Genomic DNA, 24,997 nt, shown 5'->3' on the forward strand with positions numbered 1-24,997 from the left:
TATGTTTGCCCATCACACTTCATTGCCGCGGTCCACCCCCACATATTTGGTATCAGATTAACCAACATAACTCTGTGAATGTTTTAGGCCATGATTTATGACGGTCAAGATCATTTATTAGTTTAACACAGTCAAAAATCAATGTTGGACTGTACCTGCAGCCGAACTGTTTTACTGGAATTAATGGGAGGTAACTCTGTTTATTAAGTTTAATAATATTAACGATGATGTAAGCTAGTAGGAAAGCGTGCAAGAAAGGATGATGGTGAGTAAGTAAGTTAACTAATATGTAATACAAGAGATCTAAAGGACAGTCAGTGGAAATCTTTCTTAATGAACAGCGTGCTTTTTATATGTCCTCAATGAAACATGGCTGTACACAATCTGTTTCACAGCTGATCAGTGTACATTGTTATTATTACCCCTGGCTGTTGTCCACAATTACTTGTGGATGCTCTTTAGACTAAAGTTAGCACCCGATCAAGAAACAGTGCTAATTAAATGTGGTCGACACCCATTCAAAAGTAAGCAGGTCATTTTCGGACTAATATGGTATATTTTTGTTATTTCAATAATTAAGTGTGCGGACAGTAATCTTCAGAGGTGGGAGGACACTGCCAAAAAACACAAGATGGGCCGTTTATCCTAATCCTTGTCACATGCAAATCTAAAATCCAACCCATGACTTGCTATGGTACAACATCATGATCTACTGCTGCACGTGTTAACCACTCAACCAACCCCACCCTATAGAAAGAAGGAAATATAAACTTCTTCATATTCCCATTATTGACTTTGTTCTACTGAATGGCATATTATACATGACTTAGACAAATAAATAATTAAAACAACCTTTTATTCTAGAAAATAGTTTACATACAAAATCATGTTGAAATATACAATTCATATATAAAACTGAATAACAGTTGCTAAATGATAAAATTTACTATCATGATGCAAAAGTCAAGAATTAAAAATGCTTGATGAAGAAACCTCAATGCTATTAGTATAAAGTAATGTTTAGAAAAATAACATGGACACAATAAATGTAAATATTGAAATCAATCTGATTAAAACACAGATCCTATTTCGTTTTGTTTTTTATAGTTTAAAATTTTGTTTTACTTGTCTTTACTTCACTAGTTATTATATAACCCACATTCTGGTTGATGTGAGTGATTAGCCAATAAAACGGTCTGTTGCGGCGAGTTTTGTGGGTATCCAACAGAAACATCAACACTGATTGGTTAATCAAATGTCTGACGCAACCTTCCACAACAACAGGGAAGAGCTTCATGTAGTGGAGGCCATTGAAAGTAAAAAAAAACGAAACAAAATATAGATCTGTATTTAAAAGGCTCAATACCACTCTTGTTGTAACTGAATAATATCTCCCAATCTTTATTCTGGTCAACAAATTGTACTATTTTACAATATTCCAATTAATTGATACAAATTTCATCTTAACACACCTAATTTAAAAAATTGGAAAAATTCAACTAAATGATTTGAAAAGCCTGGCGTAAAGCTTTTCAAATTTGACTAGGATTTAAAAATATTTTTGAACCCTCTGTACAAGTAAAATAGGATTTAATGGATAATTTACACAACAGGTAGGACACTAACACATCTAGTACTTAGAATAAGGCTATTTTTTAATTTCTGGAGCTGTCAAGCCAGCAAGAGTGTTATTGTCCCTTTAATGAAATTGTATTAAAATGTAAGAATCTGTGCTAAATTGAAGTTTGGTCTACGAAATATATCTATAATAGATATTTTTTTTTTATCACAGTTTATACATAAAGACTGTATCATATAGCTTGCCACCATGATACATAACAATGAACTGGATATAAAGCATAGACTATAATGTAAATGGATAAAAGTTTATGTAACCATATATGTAGCATATAGATACAATATAAATTCTTATAAATACTTTACCTGAATATGTACCAAAGGCTAAATACGGTTAAAATAAATTTAAATAATTTTTAATAATAGTAATACTGATATATTCAACATTCAAAATAGCTAACACTGGCCTACACAGGGTAATGCATTTTGTATGAGCAATTTGTCTCGCATTTAGCACACAATCTAATTTAAACATCCCTGTTGCGCTGGTATAGTTAAATATATAGTAACTGTATAGTTAAATCACATCAAATTAAAAATATATTTTAACAAGATCTCAAAGTTTGAGTACCAGAAGATCGATATGGAACATTAATAACTATTAATCAAAGTGAACTCTACATACCAACACCTTGAAATAATAACCAACTAACAAACAAATCATCTTTAATACTAGCACAATCCATTGAAAGATATTTCATCAAGATACAATTTCATCACACTATTAAATGATTTTCCCTTAGATTCACTGTAATTTCCAAAACTGTTTACTAACTGCTAAGTGCCATCATGTGCAATAAAACATGCTGTTAATTCTAGTTATGATAAAATACTAGCTAACAAAATATAATAGAAATATTGCGCATTGTGCTAGATATGATATCGCCTTACCTGCAATTTCTATTCAAACAAGCCAACAGTGAGGCTTACGTCCCCCGCTCAAATCCCAAAATAAATAGATGACACATATTGATTAATTGCACATTTATTTTTTTCAAAAGTATTGAGCAATCAAACTGATTATCTATACTTAGTCTAAGCATAAAATGTTCAAGATCAAACTCAGTCAAGGTTTTGAAGTACCTGGTAGTGAAACTATACACTAAGTTTCATCACTCTCCATCAGTAAGAATCAGTTATCTTGTCCCAAAGCATCGACCAATGAAATTGCTTAGCTCTGCTTACCTTTAGTGGGAAATGTTAATCACTAAACTCAGTCAAGACATTCACCCAATGAACATCTACATCAAGTTGAAACATTCTACCTCAATTAAAAGCAGAGTTGTCATGTTCCAAATTCTTGACCAATCAAATTGCTTATCACTACTTAGCCTAAGAAGAAAATGCTCATTATCCAATTTAGTCAAGGTAAGCTATACACCAAGCTTCATCACTCTCACTTAATTAGAACTAAAGTTATCCTGTCCCAAAGCGTCAACCAATCAAATTGCTTATCTCTGCGTACCCTAAGTAGAAAATGTTTATCGACGAACTCTATCAAGGCATTCACCTAAAGAACACCTACACCAAGTTTGAACATTCTACCTCAATTAGAATGACAGTTAATGTGTTCCAAAGTTTTGACCAATCAAATTGCTTATGGCTCTGCTTACCCTGAACAGAATATACTCATTATCGAACTTAGTCATGGTTATGATGTAATGAAACTATACACCAAGTTTCATCACTCTCACTTAATTAGAACTAAAGCTATCGTGTCCCAAAGCATCAACCAATCAAATTGCTTATCTCTGCTTACCCTACACAGAAAATGCTCATCTTCGAACTCCATCAAGGAATTCACCTAACAAACACTACACAAAGTTTGAACATTCTAGCTCAATTAGAAGGAGAATTTTTGTGTCCCAAAAAGTGTGACGGACAGGCCCATTTTAACAGTCCCCTGGCAGGGGACAAAAAATATATAAAAGTTAAAAGATGATCATATACTAAGAAAGGTGAAAATAAAAATAAAATTTTATACTATATATAACAACAGTTTAATATAAAATCCAGTTCTAATATTTATATATTCATTTCAATAATTCTACTTTTAAAGCCGTCTAAAATTTATTGAATATTTCTGAAACAATTGTTTTGTTGAAAAGGAGAAAAGTTACATGTAGGTAAGAACATTTTTTGAAAATATCTTTGCAATGTATATTTTTATTTTGTTGGGTTTTCTCAACTAGTTATTCAGGCCTTCACGTGAATCAATTCATACAATTTATTTTATATGGCCTATATTGAAATTAATAGGAAATTATGTCTGCCTATATCTGTAATATATATATCTGCCTCTCTCTTCATTTTTTACTTGTATATTTTTCTATACCTCTTTGATTTATAACACAAATATGCTGGAAATAAATAAATATATACATCCTTTAATAAAGCATGGACCTAATTCAGTTAAAAATATTTCACTTTGCATATAATTTTAACATCCAAATTTTGTCCACCAAATGAAAATAAAGAAAAGACTAAGAGATAAAATAAATTAGCAACAATTAAAGATGTATTATATAAGAGCTAAATTTGCCTATTGTAGTTCTCTTTTGGCTTCAAATTATCATTTCGACATTAATTCACATAAAAAGCACACAATCAACTCTCTAGATCAGCAGATAGTTGTCATATTGAATGGATTAGAAAACCTTCACCATTTAATAATTTAATGTTAAAATGGATAATCAAGACTTTGTTTATCATCATAGCAATGGTTCTTGACAAGGGAAACTATCTTGTCAAAACTTCAAACACTCATAACATCGATCAGAATAAGTAATTGGACTGAAATTTTCAATATATTCATTTTTCAGTATCTATTTTTAAACTATAATAGCAAGAATGGCCAGACCTTTATCTACATCTTACATAATACATCTCTAGAATTATCGAATCCACCTTGTAAGCAATAAGGTAATAGGAACTAATGTGCCTTTTATGGGGACTAATAAGCCTTTTTTAAAATCACATTTCTTTGTAAAGGGCACTCTTATGATTAGAATTTTCTTTTCAATAATTATTTGTTCAAAGGTCACCAGAAAAATATCATAAAATATTGTTATCTGGACAAAAATTGTAGAAGTCAACTTAGGGTAGAATGTACCATTGTTGTCCACTCCTGTGTAAATCATAACAGTTTATTTTCTGAAAGATTATTTATTGAAAAAAAAAGATGTGGCTATGACTTCAATTACCAATGGACCCCACCAATGCTACAAATTTTCATTAGCTGTAAAAGTATACTTACACTTAAATCTCTGAAATATTCATTGTAATCTAAAGCATATCCTACAACAAATTTATTTGGTACTTCGAAACCTAAATCTGTAATTTTATAAAAGAAGAAATAAACATACAATTGGTTCATGGCCAGCAAGCAATATCATAAGAGACAGAGAGAAATGGGGTTTAACGTCCACTCGACACAAACTAGGTCATTTCGGGACTAACATGGTTTAATTTTATTTCAATAATTCGCTTGCGCATAGGGGTCTTTAGTAGTGGGAGGAAACCGGAGGACCCGGAGAAAACCCACGAGGTTGGACAGGCGACAATATCATAAGAAGTAAAGAATAAATATTTAGTAAATGACGCATCTGGACAACAAACTTTACAGTAGCTGATCATGGCAATCATCGGCTTACCATTTTACAATCATGGACATGTTTGACAAAGTGCTCTATAACTTGTATCATATTAAAACTATATTTTATACATGTAAAATATTTAATTAGATGCATCGAAACAATTTGAACCCCACATGTGCGAACCCATTGAACCCCACGTTATCGATCTACGATATAAGCTATACTGTCCACTACATATATACATATTCACTACATATATACACATATTATTAAAAAGAATTTGCACAGTCAGCTATACGAAGTTATGTTAGACCCTGTGTCAGAGACGAGCGTATGGACTCACCCGAGTTCAGCCACTTCCGTAGAAGGGCGGAATGGTTGTCATTATATAGTAATGTTCTGTGTTCATGTAATTCAATTGTTTATGTTCCTGATGTATTTAAGTTCCTGTTTGGTTAACGTTCCTGATATATTTAAAGGAGCTAAATCGCTAACATTTGGGAACTAGAAATTGACACAAGTGGGTTGCAACTCATATAATACTGTAATATGAATGTATATAAACTGATTTACATTCAATCGTTTCCGTTTTTACTCTAATTTCAAATCAGTTATGTTTCGTGAAATAAGCCAGCAGTCTCAATCGAATGCAAATTCCTAGCGTCTGGTTATTCCAGTCTACATACGCCGTTTGGTTTGGTGCAATATGTCTAGCCTCGTTCCTCGAGTCTCTTGCTAGAACTTGTGCTGAAACACATTATGGTACACGATTCGTGTACCAATGGTAAAATATTTATTTTGTCTTAAATATTGGATATCAGAAGCCCATCTTTTTCCGGTAAGATCACAGCATCAATGTTGTTTTAAATTGACAAATAATTTGTGTTTTCAATGTTGAAGATTTTGGATGATATTGAGTTAGAGACTTAGCTACTTTAAGTTGCTGTTTGACTATGTTTCTGTGTGTTTATGTTCCTGTTCCTGTTCCTGATGTAAATATATCCTATATTTAAGAAACTGATCTTCTGTTATCACTAATAGTGTTACAAATGTCCGGGATATATCAAGACTGTCCAAAGTCATGAATCATTTGTTCCACAAAATTGTATCCTCGACTATGGACGATAAGCCGGGGAATACATGTATATCATTGTCTTTTCAAGCTGAACCACTTCATAATGACTAATCAAAAAATTTTATGAATATCTCTAAATATAAAGGCTGTAGATAACACCAATTGTTCTGGGTGAGGAATCCAGAGTGCTTTAAGGTTTACAAAGCTAGGGTGCCCCACCATGAATAAATATCTCCAAATATTTCGACAATTATATCACAATATTCATATATGTGTAACAAGCCTTAAACATGCATTATGCAAGAGCTAAATCTGCCTATTGCAAGTCTTTATTTGGGCTTCAGATGTTATAGAAACTATTAATTAGACCTTTATTTACACGACAAGCTTAAAATCAATTCTGTAGACCCACGGATGGCTTGGATTTAAACAGCCTCGCCCATTTAAAATTAAATCAATAAATGGCGGACCAAGCTAACGTTTACCGTTACTCGCTGATGTCACAACCGGAAACTGGTGATGAAAAGCCTGCCAAGTGAGGCTACCATAGCCATTGAGCATGTTACTTGATAATCGAGAATATGTGGGTGGAGTTATCGTTTGTCAATCAAACGATCGCCAGTTCTCATAGACGGTGAAGACACAATTGATGGCTATTTCTAGTCCAAACTTCTAACAGTGACAATTCCGTTTAGATCAAAGTAATTTGACTGAAATTTTCAACATTTTCTTTTTTTTATCATCTATTTTTGAATTATTATATAAAGAATGGCCAACTCTTTATAAAACTCTTAACTAATGTATCTTTAACTTAGTTTCTTACATTTGTAAATAAAAGGTTGTGTTGTATTTAACAAGTTATAACCATTAAAACATCAATAAAAGAAATAGAAAAGGTTAACGAAAAGCAACCATTACATCCAAGCATTTTGAGTGCACAACAGGTAACGTGCCCTTGGTTTGATTTTGGCCCGCTAAACCAGTCTACCGACCGTTATTCGGCTAATTATCAGGCCAGGATAATCAGGACTTTTTCCTATGAAACATTATCAGAAAGCTAGATTCATAAATCTTATTAGGCAACTAAACAATCGTTTTGAGAACCATGTAAAAGCAAAAAGAAAATACTACTAGTATTTTATTGTTGCCTAACAAAGGAGCTTCGGAGATATTAATTATATGAAACCAAAAGATGCCAATCTTAACAGTATAGTTAAAAAACAAAATGACCAAAAAGCTAAACATTACTGTTATTCAGAATCATTAACAATAGATTTTTTATGGGTTTAATAGTTGATAGATGTGTAGAAATTTTCACATGGCTAATAGAATCTACTCCGGGTTATGCATGTAGTCCGTGTCTGCCCTGTAATCACTTGGCAACTTGACATTTGTGTGTGAACATTCGCTGCGGTGAGTTCAGATTTTAATAGAGCAAATTTTGACTGTGTGGTGCACCCTGACAAGAGTTCACTCCCATTAAGGTCTCGGACCACTAATTGTGGTGGCAATATACATGTAGTTCATAATACACGTACAACATAACTATACTTACAGTCTGGTTTATATACACCATCTCCTGGTCTTCTCTTTGTTAATAAACTATAAATACAAACCATATGATAAATAAATTATACTAACATTTAATAATTAACTACATACAACTAAATAATAAAATGGGGAGTAACGTCCTACTGTCATGCTCGGACAGGGCTAATGAAGACAGGCATATGCCATACAGTGTGCTATGAGGGAAATTTTGCCTGGACAGCGGCGCTACGGCATACTCTTATATAGAATTTCAACTAGCAAAGGATCTTTTACGTGCACTCCAATGTGCACATAGGAACTCAGTTTTTATTCCCATCTGAACGACTAGACAGCTAGCTGTCCTTGTCAGGACCTCCGTTTCTGCACCACTGACATGGGGAAACCATGCTGAAAAACCTCGATGAACTTTCTCGGCTAACACCGGGAGTGAACCTGCGACCTCCAGGCTAGCAAGCCAGTGTCTTACCCACTTAGCCACCATCGCTCCAACAACTAAATATCAACTGTAATGCTTTGTTATCGCTTTCACTGAATAAAAAGCCAGTTTTTAATAGTTCAACAATATTATAACACTATAGGCCTACTGTCTCAGGGATCCATCAAAAATACATTATGAGTAGGAGTGTAGATAAGACATTTACCAAAGACAATTGGTTAAAGAATTGAGATAATTCAACAAAATATATACTTTTGATTTTTCCTTCTTCAGACACTTAACACAGAAACCGCTTCCCCACCCTTACTAACCCACGACTTGATAACGTTGAGAAAATACTCATCGAAACGTCGCCTTAAATACACTAGTGTAGCTGTTTTCTATAAGAAAAGTCTGTGTTTTTGTTTCTAATCCACAAAAGTTATTTTTTTATCAATACGACAATCAATTATGTAGTTGTAATATCTATTAACAAAGTGTAAATTATATCTTGAGTAGTACTACATTATGGCAATAAAAAGGTTATGTACCAGTAATGTTTAAAGACACATTTATCAATGTTATTTCCTGGATTAAATCAATTAAATCAATGAGACAATCAACTATTTAAAATACACTATAAATACAAATCATGATCTAATAAAATTTTCTTAAAAATTTACAGTCACAATATTTGTTCTTTGTACCAATACTTTTTTTATCATGTGTGTCATAGATCACACATCACAAATACCTTTGTTTATCATATGTGTAATAGATCACACATAACAATGCTTTTTTTTTATCATTCGAGTCATAGATCACACAATCAAATAATTTTATATCCCAATTTTTTTGTTACTGGTAATCAAAGTCTATTGTATATAGTGGACTTATTTCAAGATAAAACCTTCTATATCTTTTCTGGTATAATTATATCTTTCATTACTTTGTCGAATACACTCATGGTTTTAGTGTGGAGAGTTTCATATCTACACATAAACTATTCTGTGTAACAGTTTGCATATTTAAAATCCCCATTTGTTGAAACTTGCCAATTAAACATGCGTTACAAAAACAAGCTCAATACATGCAGTCTTAAAGGCAATCTTTGATCAACCCATGTAAATGTTTCACTGCAATTGACTGAATTAACCATCAACAAAAACAATGGAAAACTTCATCACAATGACATATGGTTGGTCATGTGTAATTTCAAATACACATTTATACATCCATTCCAACAGTAATAAATAAACTTCACAACATTTGCCTATCATAACCATTGTCAAGGCAACATTTAGTTAAATGTATGTTGAAAATACACGACTTACCTTGCTACTTTAATAGATTTAGGATTATGTTTCTGTAAAACTTCTAATAATTTTTTCATTGTTTTACCAGTATCTATTATATCTTCTACAATTAAAACATTCTGAAATAAAATACAGTAAACATTCCTCAAACGCAGTGTTCTTATTCGCCTTTAATATATTAGATTGTTTAGTGAAGTAGAGAAAACACAGTTTCTGCAAGACATTATGTGACCTGGGATAGTTCAAAGTTCAAAATATTAGAATCTGTCTATTTCTGGATTATTTTGTATTAAGTATGCATTATGTTGAAAATTTCAATCAAATTTATTCTGTGCGAAGTCATGAATGTTTGAAGAATTGACAAAAGGTAGTTGACCAAGTCTAGATTATCTATTTTATCGTGAAAATAGCAGCAGTGTTGTAAGCTGGTTCATATTAATTCATGTAACATCTGCAGCCAGAATAATGACCAGTAAAAGGCAGATGGAGCTCTTACATAATGCACGTTTAAGTGAAGGAAACAGGAGACCAAGTTTAGCAACAATAAAATGCTATTATGTGATTAAAGTAGAACTCTCTTTATTACCACCACCATACCTGTGTCTAGAATATTCTAAATTTTGTTTTATGTTCATAGGTATAGACTTATCTCACCTTCCCTGTCAGATGATCCAGATTATCTATACCAGTAACTTGTAAATCACCAGAGGTTGTATCCTAATTATTAAATAGAAATATGGAATAAGAAGCTATTACAACATAGTTTAACATTAGGTAAAACTGATTTTCATTATTACAGCAACCTTATCATGGATCTTGACAAAAATAAAATGTTGTTTAACATCCTACAAATCTCCCCCAAACAGGATAAGCATTCAGCATGGATTGTGCTATGACAGGAATTTTGCCCAGACAGTGGCACAACTGACTAGTGGAAATCACACCTGGAGCATTCTGATTAGTGAGCCAATGTCATACACACCAAACCACAGTGACTCTGGATCTCTACAGGATTATACTGAAACCCAGTATGTATGGTTGATGGATCCCAACAAACACTAGTGTATTCTTCATAAAACCATAACTTAAAATTTTAATGTAATGAAATGAAATGGGTTTAACTATACTGTAACTGAGTTTACATTAGCTGACATTCTTTAAATAAGTTTTTTTTTTGGTCATTCAAATAAAAAAAACAATTTACACAGATTTGACATGGAAGCCATAAGCCCCATTTACTTAGTAAGGACCCCATTTCCATTAAACACAAATACATTGTAGTAATCCTTCTATAAAGCATATAGATATAAATCAAAATTAACATACACTTATCAAACATAGAAATAAGGCAACTTTCACAGATATTATCAGACTGACAGACACAAATTCAAGATGGTGCCTGTCATTTTGTCTGGTACTGATTTGTCTTTTTCCCCTGTTTATTATTAATACTATTAATAAATATCTCATACAAAATGTTAGGTACTATTTCAGTAGTGTGTGTTATTTTATCAGATGCAACTAAAACCTTTATTTTCAGGCCTGTACAAAATATCATTTAAATCCAATAATTCTACAATGTATCCTTAGAAGTTTGTATCCGGTTTGTTAGTCAGGGACATTCAGTTTCCTGACTCAAGTTGCTTTCCAAACACAAATACACAGCTTGAATACACAAGACTATGCCTAAAGGGCAGCTATCATCTAATGTCTTTAGCAATATAAATAATAATTATTCTGAATTAATTTCTGTGCGGGCTGAAGCCAGTCCAATAAAACTGATACAGTTGCTCATGCTTACTAAGCCAGAACAAACATAATATAAACAGTAAATTTGTATATTTTGATTTTACTCAAGTATGTAATGATGTATGGACCATCATGCATACAGAAGACAATAAATACAATAAAAACAATTTTAAATGAAAAACAAAAAAATATTTAAGGTAAAAAGATCAGATAAAAACTTAATTAATTTACCAAGACCATAATCAACTCTCGATGCCATCGGATGCCTCCGATTTTCAACAGATTTGAATCAGATATGCAGTTCAATGGTAATTAATGATTAACCGTAAAAATGGATAATTGAGACTTTGTTTATTATCGTAACAACGGCAACAATGACAATTGAGGCTACACACTAGGATACAGTGTTATTAAAATGCAGTTTCCTCGGCTCAGAGTGAAGTCTACTGAAATTTTCAGCATCCTTGACATTATCTATTTTTATAAGTATAGCAAGAACTGTCATCTCATTATCTGATCTTCGATAATGCCTCTGCTAGTTAAAAAAAAGAAGTAAAAAAAAACATAATGATGTTGATACGATAAAATGGAATTAGAATATTAACATGATAAAATGTATTAAAACACTAGCAAGTCTTGTTTGTGAATCATACAAAATGTATGACTACAAACAGCACTAAAACTAAAGGCCTATAGTTAACACTATTAATAGTGTATTAATTTTTACCTTAATAAAATGTGCTCCATTACACTCAAGTTCTCTCTTTCATGTAAATATACAAAACAAAGAAACGGAACACAATTACAGTTCATGAACGTATAGAACAACTGAACTGTACTGTAACTGAGTGGAACAATCAACTGGAGGTTAATTTATCTCAATACAATTTGTTTGAAGCTCCAAGTTGATCAGTGCAATATAAATTAAAACTGTTACAATACAAAATAAATTAAAACTAATCACACATCACAAGCACAATACAAATTACCTTCTCATTTGAACTAACCTGGCCAATCAAAAGAGAAAAAAAATATATATATATATATAAATCAAACCGCAATCCATAAATGTTGATCTATAAATGATTTGATGTACATGTATTTTAAACCCAAACTGTGTTTGATTATCATGGTAACACTGTTACCAGGAAATCAATGTGTGCACAAATTTGGAGCCATATAAAAGAAAAATATTCTGTTTTAATACAGTTTTAAAACATTAATATGCATGAGAAACAGGCTGTGCCAAAATTATCATAACAATTTCAAGTTTACATTTTTACAAATATCTTGAGAAACTACTACTGTCACAGCAATAAAATTTACCTAAGACTTTTGCACAAACTGACAACTAACAGTTAGAAATAACATTGATTTTCATGTATCATTTGTAATTGCAGCTTAGGCCACAAAAAGAAGTATAAGTTGATCGTTAGTCAGTTTAGATGGGACAATGTAGCATAAATAATCCTAAGAGAACAGAAAAGCAAAGAGTTTGTCATTGCCAAAAATATATACAGATATAAATAGTATGCATTGTAAGTTAAATACACATGGATAACAATAAAGTATATATAATCCCACTCCTTTATTGCAAATTTCTATCATTGAAAGAAACTTACCGTATAACTCTTGACTCTAATAAAATCTACAGCCAATGGAACAGATTCTTCACTATTACGATTTAATGCTTTAATTTTATCTAAGAGATCTGTGAAAAATTTATAACCTCCCTTTAATACACATAAACCAGTTAATGCTTCATTTCTAAAGTCTTGTATAATATCTCTGGCTAATCGTTCAATTCTGAAATTATAAAGGTGGACACTGAATACTGTAAGTTAAATAAAATTTAACTACATATTAGCAATGACATGCCAGATAATGTACATGTGGCAGACAAACAATGCTAATTATTTCTAGAACAACTGACAACATTTAAAGGCTCAATACCACTCTTGTTGTAACTGAATAATATGTCCCAATCTTTATTCTGGTCAACAAATTGTACTATTTTACAATATTCCAATTAATTGATGATACAAATTTCATCTTAACATACCTAATTTAAAAAATTTTAAAAATTCAACTAAATGATTTGAAAAGCCTGAAAAGCTTTTCAAATGTGACTTGGATTTAAAAATATTTTTGAACCCTCTAGACAAGTAAAATAGGATTTAATGGATAATTTACACAACAAGTAAGACACTAACACATCTAGTACTTAAAATAAGGCTATTTTTTATTTTCTGGAACTGTCAAGCCAGCAAGAGTGTTATTGTCCCTTTAAGTTTCTACATAATTAGAAGAACTTATAAACTATGTATTTATTACCTGGAATGGCGTTTAAGGACTTTTAAGCATGCAAGTTTCTACATTAGAAGAACTTGTAAACTATGTATTTATTACCTGAAAGAGTAGATAAAATCTCACCTGTCGTTAATTAAACCAGCAGGTATTAAAACATGCTCTAAAGAATCCTCATAATGTTTAGGTATACAAAACATATCTAATGGATATCCTGTATAATCATCCTCAAGCTGTAAATATATAGACAAAGAAAATAATCACATTTCATGTAAAACTGAAGGCTCAAAGTGTATGAGTATAGAAGCTATGCCATATACTTGGGTCCTAGGAAAAAGGGTTTTCTAACCATTTATTTAATACAATACAGAAACCTTCACATCCATAATAGAATTCTATTTGTGAACTTCATACAAAAAAATTTATGTAAATTTTTACTGTCTGTGGAGGAATTTTGCATTGAGGCAAAAGGAAGAACATCATCCAAATTCAAAATATTTTCGATAATAGACCAGAAGTAATATTCATGACTATACTTTAAGATTTAAATTTTGTGAATGTGATACTGTGTGATTTTTCCGAACTTGATTAATTGTAGATTATTTTTAAACCTTGCTATGACACTAATCGTAGAATTAGCATGACCAGTATTCCTGGTGGTTGGTGTATCTTACTACAGAGACAAGCCCATACAAATCATACAATCAATTCACAGAAAATGTATCAATATTTCATTTTTTTTATCAGTACAAACCATATATTGCTAATTAAATTTATTGATTCAGGACTGAATGAAAACTACTGCATGGGTTTTATTAAAACTTCAAAATGAGATACACATGTCACATGTAAATTATACATGATATTAATAAATTAGGTTATAAAAACATATTATCTAAACTAATGGAAGACAGACATGTTTATATAATCAATAATTAAAATAAAATTTATTCTGACATGGCTTAATATATTCTTTATTCGACCTACATTCTGGTACAAGTACATTATTTTATCATTTACAAAGAATTTGACTCTTGTTACTAAATGAAGTCTATACTGGTATCAAGAAAATCAAATTAATTATTTATAAAGTAATCAATCCTTGATAATTACCAATCTCCTTTAAAGTATATAGCAGATTTATTTGATCCGTAACAAGGTTCTAATAGCTTTTCCTGACATAGATTGTGCATACATGTATAGGACGGCCAGCGGGGGGTCAGAAAATTTAGACAAAGACCCCAGTTTGGAAAACTGGGCATTGTCCAAGAAGTGACAAGTTTTCTCCAATTTTTAGGACGATGTAAGGTATAATATAATTAAGGCTCAACAAACCAGATCTTTCACATAAATTTCAAAAGTAAAATATGCACAGTTTGATGTGAAGTCACTAAAAACTTCACTACGTAATTAATTATATCTGTGTTGGCTAAGCTTGCACGAACAGCGGCTATTATATTTTTAGCCTTCAAAACAGATATTTTATTCAAATGAGTCTGATTTGTATTGTTTTTAAAATTATGATTTTTGATTCCAATCAACAAATAGATTGAACCCACACGATCATACAACCACCAAAAAATGGTTTCTAACTTGTACGGTTGCAGAGAAATAGACGATTTTCTACAAGTCACTTTTCAAGGATTTTGGTCTATATTATAAAAAGGGGCAAATATTATTCGATTTACATAAAATTTTCATTAGTGATGCCTTATGCTATTTCTGATTTCATGAAACTAATTTAACATTTTCATTATCACCGGAAGTAATGTAATGTTGTCAGGATCACTTACATGTAATGAATGTATACAATGAATTGATATTGCCGGATTTGGTTGATTCTGCGTGCATTTAAAGTAGCTAAGTCTCTAACTCAATATCATCCAAAGTCTTACACGTTGAAAATACGAATTATTTGTCAATTCAAATCAACATTGATGTTGTGATCTTACCAGGAAAAGGAAGGCTTCTGATATCCAAAATTTAAGACAAAATAAACATTTTACCATTGGTACACGAATCGTGTACCATAGTGCGTTTTAGCGTCATTTGCAACAAGTGACCAGAAAGAACGAGGCTAGACATATTCAACTGGAGAGCCTGCTTAATAGACTGGAATAACCAGACGCTAGAAATTGCTATAGGGTTGAGACACATGCTGTATTTCGCTGGACATAACTGATTTGAAATTAGAGTCAAAAAGGAAACAATTGAATGTAAATCAGTTTATATACAATCAGATTACATTATTACAATGTATATGCGTTTCGACCCATTTGGGTCAATTTCTAGGTCATAAATATTAGCGATTTAGCTCCTTTAATGTGATGTGTGCAATGCTTAAATGGAAACCTGTTTAACGGTTTCATCGGTACCGGAAGTGACATATCGATGGCTGAGTATGCAAATGTTACATGTCCAGTTTTGGTCAAAATGATGTTTTGACCTTTTTGAATAGCATAAACATGCGCCCTTCTACTGTGTAAATGCTGTTAGTCCAGATTAATTAGAGTATCATGTTATTGCCATGAAAACATATAGCACATTTCCCCATTTAGCAAAAGTTTAGTATGCAAAAGTGATATTTGTGGACATGTAACTTTTGTCTACTGAAAGCTCCTAACACTAAACAGGAACCAGTGGACTTATCGCACACAAAACACTCTGTCAGGGGTCTAAACATTAAAGTTTGTGTAAATGTATTTGTATACGCTCACATAGAAATGTGGACGTATATTGCCGTTGCGTCCGTCCGTCCGTCTGTCCACCGTCCACAATTTCTTGTGAACGCTCTAACGCCAAAAGTTATCCAATTGTTTTAAAATGGATATACATGTATGTTGTTTAGATTAGTGAGATGAAGGAGTCTATTTAATTTCAATAATTTCCGTTTATAACATCTAGAGTTATGGCCATTGTTTCACTTTGTTGAACCCTGTGAACGCTCTAATGCCAAAAGTTAACATCCGATCTTTGTGAAATTTATATGCAATATTTAAATTAGGGAAACGATGAAGCCTATTGAATTTCAGCATTTTCCGATTATTACTTCTAGAGTTATGGCCCTTGTTTTACTTTGTTTAACCTTGTGAACGCTTTAACCCCAAAAGTTATCATCCTATCTTTCTGAAATTTATATGCATTATTTAAATTAGTGAAACGAAGAAGCCTATTGAATTTCAGCAATTTCTGTGTGTTACATCTGGAGTTATGGCCCTTGTTTTACTTTATTGAACCTTGTGAACGCTCTAATGCCAAAAGTTAACATCCGATCTTTGTGAAATTTATATGCAATATTTAAATTAGGGAAACGGAGAGGCCTATTGAATTTCAGCAATTTCAGTTTATTCCTTCTAGAGTTCTGGCCTTTGTTTCACTTTGTTTAACCTTGTGAACGCTCTAATGCCAAAAGTTAACATCCTATCTTTCTGAAATTTATATGCATTATTTAAATTAGAGAAACGAAGAAGCCTATTGAATTTCAGCAATTTCTGTGTATTACGTCTAGAGTTATGGCCTTTGTTTCACTTTATTGAACCTTGTGAACGCTCTAACGCCTAAAGTTATCATCCGATCTTTCTGAAATTTATATGCATTATTTAAAGTAGTGAAACAAAGAAGCTTATTGAATTTCAGAAATTTCTGTTTATTACGTCTAGAGTTATGGTCCTTGTTTCACTTTATTGAACCTTGTGAACGCTCCAACGCCTAAAGTTATCATCCGATCTTTCTGAAATTTATATGCATTATTTAAAGTAGTGAAACAAAGAACCTCTTTGAATTTCAGAAATTTCTGTTTATTACGTCTAGAGTTATGGCCCTTGTTTCACTTTATTGAACTTTGTGAATGCTCTAACATCAAAAGTTATCTGCTGATCTGTGTGAAATTTATATGCCTCATTTAAAGTTGTAAAGAGAAGAATCCTATTGAATTTCCGTTTATTACTTCTAGAGTTATTGCCCTAGTTTCACTTTGTTCAACCTTATTAATGCTCGATTGATGAAAGTTATCGTCCGATATGTATGAAATTTATATGCATCATTTAGATTAGTGAAACGAAAAAGCCTGTCAAATTTTAACAATTTCTGTAGATTACTTCCAGAGTTGAGATCCTTGTTTCAATTTGTAGAACCTTGTGAACCCTCAAACGGCAAAAATTATAATCGGATCTGTATGGAACTGTCTTGTAAAGGCCCCCAATTACCTACAAAGGAATAAATATGCAACCCTTGTCGACCGCTCGGACGATTTAGCCGCTGTGGGCGTATGTTTCGTTGCCTGGCAACCTATCTTTAAAATGCGTCATTACATGACAGAGTACACAATAGCTCAATATTTCTTAAAATTAAACTCATTCCTGTGCATATAATATAACTAACGTGGCATTATGTCCATCAAAATGTGGACCTGTTTTAAAAGTTCAATTTGCATAAACGATATGTCCACATGGAACCAATTTGCCAGAAGTCAGGAACCAATTTCATTCAAATGATCATCTCGATTTGTGTAGTACCAACCAATATATAACATATATAAAGTACATCATGTTCGCATAATTCCCTGATTTGAAATAGGAATTTCAAAAGTTTAAAATGCGATTTTCTCGAAACAAGAAAAATGGACATGTAACATAACATATGCATACTCAGCCATCGATATGTTCAAGGGTAACGGGGCACCGGTGAAACCTGTCATTACTGCATCGCAGTCTCAATTGTTTTTGTTAAGAATATCTGGCACATTTTTGTTAATGAGGATTGTATCAGAAAATAATTTTTACCATTTAATTAATTTAAACCTATTCTTCTTACCTTAAAAGGTAGGCCTATAGGCTAATTATAATCACAAATTTGGGGATATTTTTTTAGTTTTATTTCTGAAAATTCCATGTACGTAGTTAGGGCTGGGTATCGATAGTGATTTTTACTATCGATAATCGGCAATGAAATGTCGGTCGATAATCGAAAACAAACTTATTTTCACGGTCGTCATCAAAACTGGATACAGTGTAAGTTCAAAGTTCAAAACCATACGAAGTTGCGACAGATCGTTTGCTCCTGTCTAACGAGATTTATTTGGAAAACATTAATAAAACTTGTTATATCACGTATATATACGTAAATTGATGTTGTTTATTATTAAAATAATGCAGCTGTGGTTCCGAATGAAGAAATATCGTAAATAATTATGTTAAGGGACCAAAATGAATTTGTTCCGATTCAAAACATTGCGTACGTGCGCGCGAAAATATCAATATGGCAGACGAATTCTGAAGCTTGCAAAGGGAAATAACTCTAACTTTATTTACACATCCGGGTATCTCCGATTTAGCGATATTCAACAATAATTTCTTCAAAACTAAAGTAACGTTTCAATGAGAGTGAATTTATGAAAACGGCTGTTCAATAAGCAGTCACAATTTTGTCATGTTTTACATTGATACTTGATAGTAGTTAAAGTGAGCGGTGTATTATGATTAACTGAAAGAAAACATTGACATTTCAGACGCAAGAAAAATAGACGAAGAGCGATAATCGATAGATAGTGCTTTTCTGGGCCGTCCAATCGATACTAGGCCTATCGATATTTTACCCAGCCCTACACGTAGTACAACTTCCTTTTACGTGCATACATGTAAGATCTACTACATAGTACCATCAATCACTCTGTACGTTCTATGATGGATTCACCTATGGTTTTCTGTTTTGTTCTTTCCCACAGTTCCTGATTTGAGATGTGATCTGGCTATGCATGTTATATACACAAGACCCATAGAATCTGAGACAACTATTGATGAATACCTCTAGTTTGTGCCTTGATGTTCGTAGTCTGCCTTCACTTTTCCAACCATAAATTAATAAGCACTTGATAAACGAGTTGAACGACTGGACTGTCAATATCAGCTTTAGAAATCTTGACTGTGACAATCTTTTAATTTCCTCAGTTGATAAATGTTTGATAAATTAAAGAATTCGGATGAGCAATGAGCAAAGTCATGATTAGGAAAACATATTAAAGGTCAACAGACTAAAGTGTACCAAGAGTCAAGATCTGAATGGGGGGGAACAATGAACATGGACATCGGGGGTCAAAGTTATTCCCCCTACGCCAAATATGATTATTGGGGAATTCTTATGAGAAGCTGTCAATAAACTATGATGGGTCATAACTAGAACCTATCACAAAACCTAATTCAACTGACTAGTCTCTCTCATTAAAGTTACAATTTCATATTTTTAGGTTATATTATTAAAATGTATTAAAATAAAGCCCTTAAATAGATGGTATCTATAAACAGTCCTACCTTGTTAAAGAATAAACCTATTAATTCTATAATTCACTATTGCCAGTTGAGAAATTGGCAAAAATATCATTTTCAACTTCAAATTCAAACGTTTGAAGATAGCTATTCCGTGGTGGGGAATAGGAAAACAAAGGAGGTAATTGGGGGGTAATTGTGTTATTATTTCCGGTGTGAAGATTTTTAAGTGTGAGAAAGATAACCTATGATCATATAATAGTGAGTTGACAACCTATTGAGCAAAAGACATAGATGACTTTCTTAGAAAATATGAAATTGTAACTTTAAATACAGAGTTTCAATTACTACAATCAACAGATATGTATGTAGTACAGTAAAGCCTACATATTATTAAATTTTTATACAAGGCCTTCCATTTATGTTAACAAAAGCTCTAAACATGTGTATATGTTACAGTCAATGTCTACAATCAGGCAATGTGTACAATGCCTGAAATAACCAGTCAATGTGTACATTGCCTAATGAGGCCAGTCATTGTGTCCATTGCCTAAAATTTCCAGGCATTGTGTACATTGTACACATTGACTGATTGTTGAAGAGCGATTATTGAGAAGACTAGATTACCACAGGTTTCGTTCTGTGATCACATAGGCTTCATTTCATATTACTTACTTTATTTCATATTACTTACTTTGATTTTAAAAATGACTTTGAAAATAAAATCACTTGGAAAGGAAATTACCACAGAGAAAGAAATTGGACTTAGACAAGCAGTTCAAACAGAATCAAAATGCAGAGGCCAAGGTTATACGAGGTGTAACTGTTCTAAAAGTGGGAAACAGTGTGCCACAAATAAGTGTAAATGTAACAGCCGGTGCCACAACAGCATCAATTGTCAAAACAAAAATTGTTGACATATTTCATGGCCACTTATATCATGGTTGTAATCAAGTTGACATGTACATGTTACCATTTGTCTGAGTATTTGAGTATTTCACATGTATTCTATCGGGAAATCAGAAATTCATGTATACTATTCAAAAAAAGTAGGGGATATTTGATTTTTAAGTGTTATTAAAGTCACCTAATGAAACTGACGAAGAAACAAATGACAAAATGAAATGAAGTTCACATTCATCGATTTATTCCAAATGATCGTTAGACTAAGTAGGGCACAGACTGACCATTATAAGGGTAAAATGATACCCGGGGTCAAACAGCAAAGTTACCACAGCATCACAACCAAGTCAGTAACGGGTAAATCCTCCTCTGTTTGCCAAACAAGCATTGATCCGACGTGGCATACTCCTAATGAGACGTCTAAGGTCATTTTGGTCCAGATTGTCCCATTCCTGTTGCAACGCAGCAGCAAGTTCTTGGACATTGGCAGGACGTTGTTGACGTTGACGTAACCTCTGTCCAAGCATGTCCCAGACATGCTCGATGGGGGAGAGGTCAGGACTCAGTGCTGGCCAAGGTAATGTGGTGATGTTCTGTTGTTTGAGGTAACCTGTAACGATCCTGGCCCTGTGACATCTTGCGTTGTCATCCTGGAAGATGAAACGGCGGCCATGACGTCATGCGAACGGCACAACATTGACTACCAAGATGTTGTCCCGGTAGTACTGGCCTGTAACACGCCCTGCAACAACATGTAAAGCCGTTCTTCCAGCAACAGTGATGCCTCCCCACACCATAACAGAACCACCCCCAAATCGATCATGTCTGATGACGTTAACGTCTTGGAAGCGCTCGTTTCGACGACGCCACACCCTCCTACGTCTGTCCAAAAAATCAACAGTGAACCTTGACTCATCTGAAAACATCACATTGCTCCAGCGTCGATTATCCCAGTGTTGACGATCCCTACACCAACGACGTCTTGCCTGAATGTGATGATCTCTCAAACAAGGGATCACGCGAGGACGTCGGGCGCGAAGGTGACCCCTATGCAGTCGATTCCGAATCGTCTGGCCACTCACTCTCACACCAGTGTCTGTTTGAAGACGAGCGCTGATCTGATTTGCTGTGATGACACGATTTCTCAAGGCCAAGGTACGGATAAATCGATCCTGGGCTTGAGTTGTCGCCCTTGGTCGACCTGAGCGTGGTCTGTCCTGTACAGATTGTGTATCACGGTATCTGGACCATAGCCTGCTTATGACAGACTGAGAAACATTCATCGTCCGCGCCACAACCGCCTGTGTTGTGCCGATCTGTAGCATGCCAAGGGCACGTAACCTTTCATTTTGGGTAAGCCGACGCATATCAAAATTTGTTTTCTGGTCACTAAAACAATTAAACTGATGTTTCCACCCTGGAATTCAATGCCACAATGACTGTAACATTCAAAGTCAGAGTCGTGCAAATCTTGGGTTGGACCCCCATGATGATCCCAAAAATCACCTGCATTCCATGCGGTAGCTATTGGTGCGTTTGGGCGTCACATGTAACTGGAAATGTTTCTTCTGTTAGGTTCTATAGTGACTTTTTTCGTAGTCATTTGCATATTTTAGTATTATGCCCCCAAAATCAAATATCCCCTACTTTTTTTGAATAGTATATTTTTATACTGTGTGAAAAAAAGTCAATTGATCCTTCAAAGTGTATATGATATTTGTCATTTATTTAGTTAAAAACAACAACTCTAGTGACAATCCTGTTATTAGGGTTTCACACTTGAGCATATCTCAGAAACTACTTGTCGGATCGATTCGATGTCTTCTGTATTACTTGGAAAGTGGGTTTGACTTAAATTTTAAAGCTATTTCTAACGTTCTGCGACAATGCGAAATGTCCGAAATCACCGAAGTTGTCGTTTTTCGAAATTTTGCCGTAATGTTATCAATAATTGTCGGATTGTAATATTTGATAATTCTTGACATATCTGGCGACAAGGCACATAGCTACAGTTCTTTACATTTTTTATTTTCGACGAATCTTCGGAGATATTAGGCACCAAATTTTGAAAATTTAAATTTTTACGAAAAATTTTTTTATTAATGAATATTTTTATGTGGTGTTTTACCTAGAGTTAAAGAGTCGTCTGATTTGACCAAAAATGGCAACATTTTTTGTCACCGTATTTTTCCTTGGCCCCCATTGGCTAATTCAGTTTTTCAGTCCTGGATTGATTATTTATTGTTCGATTTGTATAAAACAAAGTTCATATGATCCGTGGTCCAAAATGTCATTTTGTTTGTTACCGGTACATTTTCCCTTCGATAACGGAAGTGACGTAAATTTAGCAAAAACTGCAATTTTGACAGTTCGGTACCACTTTTTGAAAGCAAATAATTTTTTTTTCAAATCTGGTAGGACTGAAAGGGTGTGCCCTGTTAAGGCGCAGAAATCATCTCACTGTGCCCACTTTTGATTAATCCAATTAAGGTCTAATTAGGATTAGTGTATTAAGCGGATTAGGATTAGGTGTTATAGGTAATTAGATGGAAAAAAACAAATATTGAAAGTGACTAAATATTCAGTCTTATAATTGGTGAGATGAACTCACTGTAATCGTTAAAGTGATGAATTTTATTCAAAAAATGACACTTGAATATAATATGAATTATGTTCAGTAAGCCTACACATTACACGGTCTTTATAAGGACACACAGAAGTCAGTCTGTCATATTTCATCATGGCAAACGTTCAAGTAAACATCCAGTGCATCCCCAATGCTCAAGGTGGAGAAAACTTAGTCCATGAAGAATACAAATTCCGAATGAAGAATAGGAAGGCAGAACGAGTATACTGGAGATGTTGTATAAAAGGTTGTCCAGCAACCCTGAACACCCACCAAGGCTTTATTACCAAATATTCCAGAAACCACAACCATGTTGCTAACCCACACAAGGTGGCAGTCGACAAATTTCTCGTTGCCATGAAAACCAAGGTGCAAGAGGAAACCAAACCAGTCTGTGCCATCTATCAAGAAGAAGTATCAGGTATGTATTTATCTCTAATGTTGTGTGCCGTTGATTTAAATGATTCAACGTTAAAGCATACTGAACATGTTCTTCCGTAACAAACCAATCGAGTGTCTGGTCGAGTATTAATGATATAATAATATGTATAATAAATATTTTCTTTTTGTTTGTTTACAGCCCTTCGATCTGACCGTGACTCAGGTGAGATGATCAGAGAGATTCCAACATTCTATAGTTGCTGTGCTTCCCTGTATAGAGCCCGAGCAAAGATCCTCCCAGCACTTCCTCAGACCCGCAACGATATCCAGCTTCCAGATTCTTACACCAAGACCACATCCGGAGACGACTTCCTTCTCCACGCAGCAGCCGACAACAGGTTTCTAGTGTTTTCCACACAAGAAAATCTTTACCATCTCGCCAATGCAGACACTATATACTGTGATGGAACATTTAGCATGAGTCCTACCTTATTCACCCAGATCTACACTATACATGCTTTTGTACACAATAAAATGTTCCCTTTGGTGTATGCACTATTATTACCCGATAAGAAGGAGGCAACGTATGTTGAGTTCCTCAGATGTGTTAGAGACAAAACATTGGCACTTGTCAATGTTAATCTTAACCCAGGCCATGTGTTTACAGATTTCGAAGTTAGTATGCAAAATGCTGTGAGAACTGTGTTGCCGAGGTCAGAACTAAAAGGTTGTTTTTTTTCACTTTGGTCAGTGTATTTGGTGCAATGCGCAGAAATATGGACTACAAGCAGATTTTTCTCGGGTGCCAGAAATCAATAAAATCGTCAAGCAAGCAGCAGCATTACCATTAATTCCAATACAGCAGGTTGAAGATGTATGGCTGCATGCCCTTGATGATGCACCACTCCAAGATGCCAGAGTGTTGCAATTTGCAGATTACGTAACTGAGTTCTGGGTGGAGGGGCAGCATGGCAGAATGATGTGGAACCATTTCCACACTGAAGGTCCACGCACAACGAACCATGTTGAAGGATGGCATTCCAAGATAACATCAATTATTGCCACCCCTCACCCAAATATTTTTAAGTTGGTGGCTTTTTTTAAGAATGAACAAGCTTACTCAGAAGTAACCATTCTCCAGTTAGGTGCCAACGGAAAATTACGGCCTAAGAGAAGAAAG

General features: G+C 33.7%; 1 protein-coding gene across 4 annotated transcripts in view; it reads right to left on the reverse strand.

Annotated features, from left to right (window-relative positions):
- Positions 1 to 837: 837 nt before the first annotated feature.
- Positions 838 to 24,997, reverse strand: part of LOC126831727 (hypoxanthine-guanine phosphoribosyltransferase) — a 30,214-nt gene continuing 6,054 nt past the window's right edge. Inside the window, exons 2-10 of one of the 4 annotated variants that reach the window (XM_050562377.2) lie at positions 13,774 to 13,880; positions 12,963 to 13,146; positions 12,330 to 12,347; positions 12,068 to 12,103; positions 10,246 to 10,308; positions 9,610 to 9,710; positions 7,865 to 7,911; positions 4,895 to 4,971; positions 838 to 3,998 (exon numbers count right to left, since the gene is read on the reverse strand). In XM_050562377.2, the coding sequence (XP_050418334.1) occupies positions 3,945 to 3,998; positions 4,895 to 4,971; positions 7,865 to 7,911; positions 9,610 to 9,710; positions 10,246 to 10,308; positions 12,068 to 12,103; positions 12,330 to 12,347; positions 12,963 to 13,146; positions 13,774 to 13,880 (687 nt within the window). In that variant the 3' untranslated portion in view covers positions 838 to 3,944. The remainder of the gene's footprint in view (positions 3,999 to 4,894; positions 4,972 to 7,864; positions 7,912 to 9,609; positions 9,711 to 10,245; positions 10,309 to 12,067; positions 12,104 to 12,329; positions 12,348 to 12,962; positions 13,147 to 13,773; positions 13,881 to 24,997) is intronic. The other 3 variants (XM_050562378.2, XM_050562379.2, XM_050562380.2) reach the window with 3 other exon arrangements.

This window comes from Patella vulgata, chromosome 9, assembly GCF_932274485.2.
Source record: "Patella vulgata chromosome 9, xgPatVulg1.2, whole genome shotgun sequence".
In the NCBI taxonomy this organism is placed as follows: Eukaryota; Metazoa; Mollusca; class Gastropoda; family Patellidae; genus Patella; species Patella vulgata.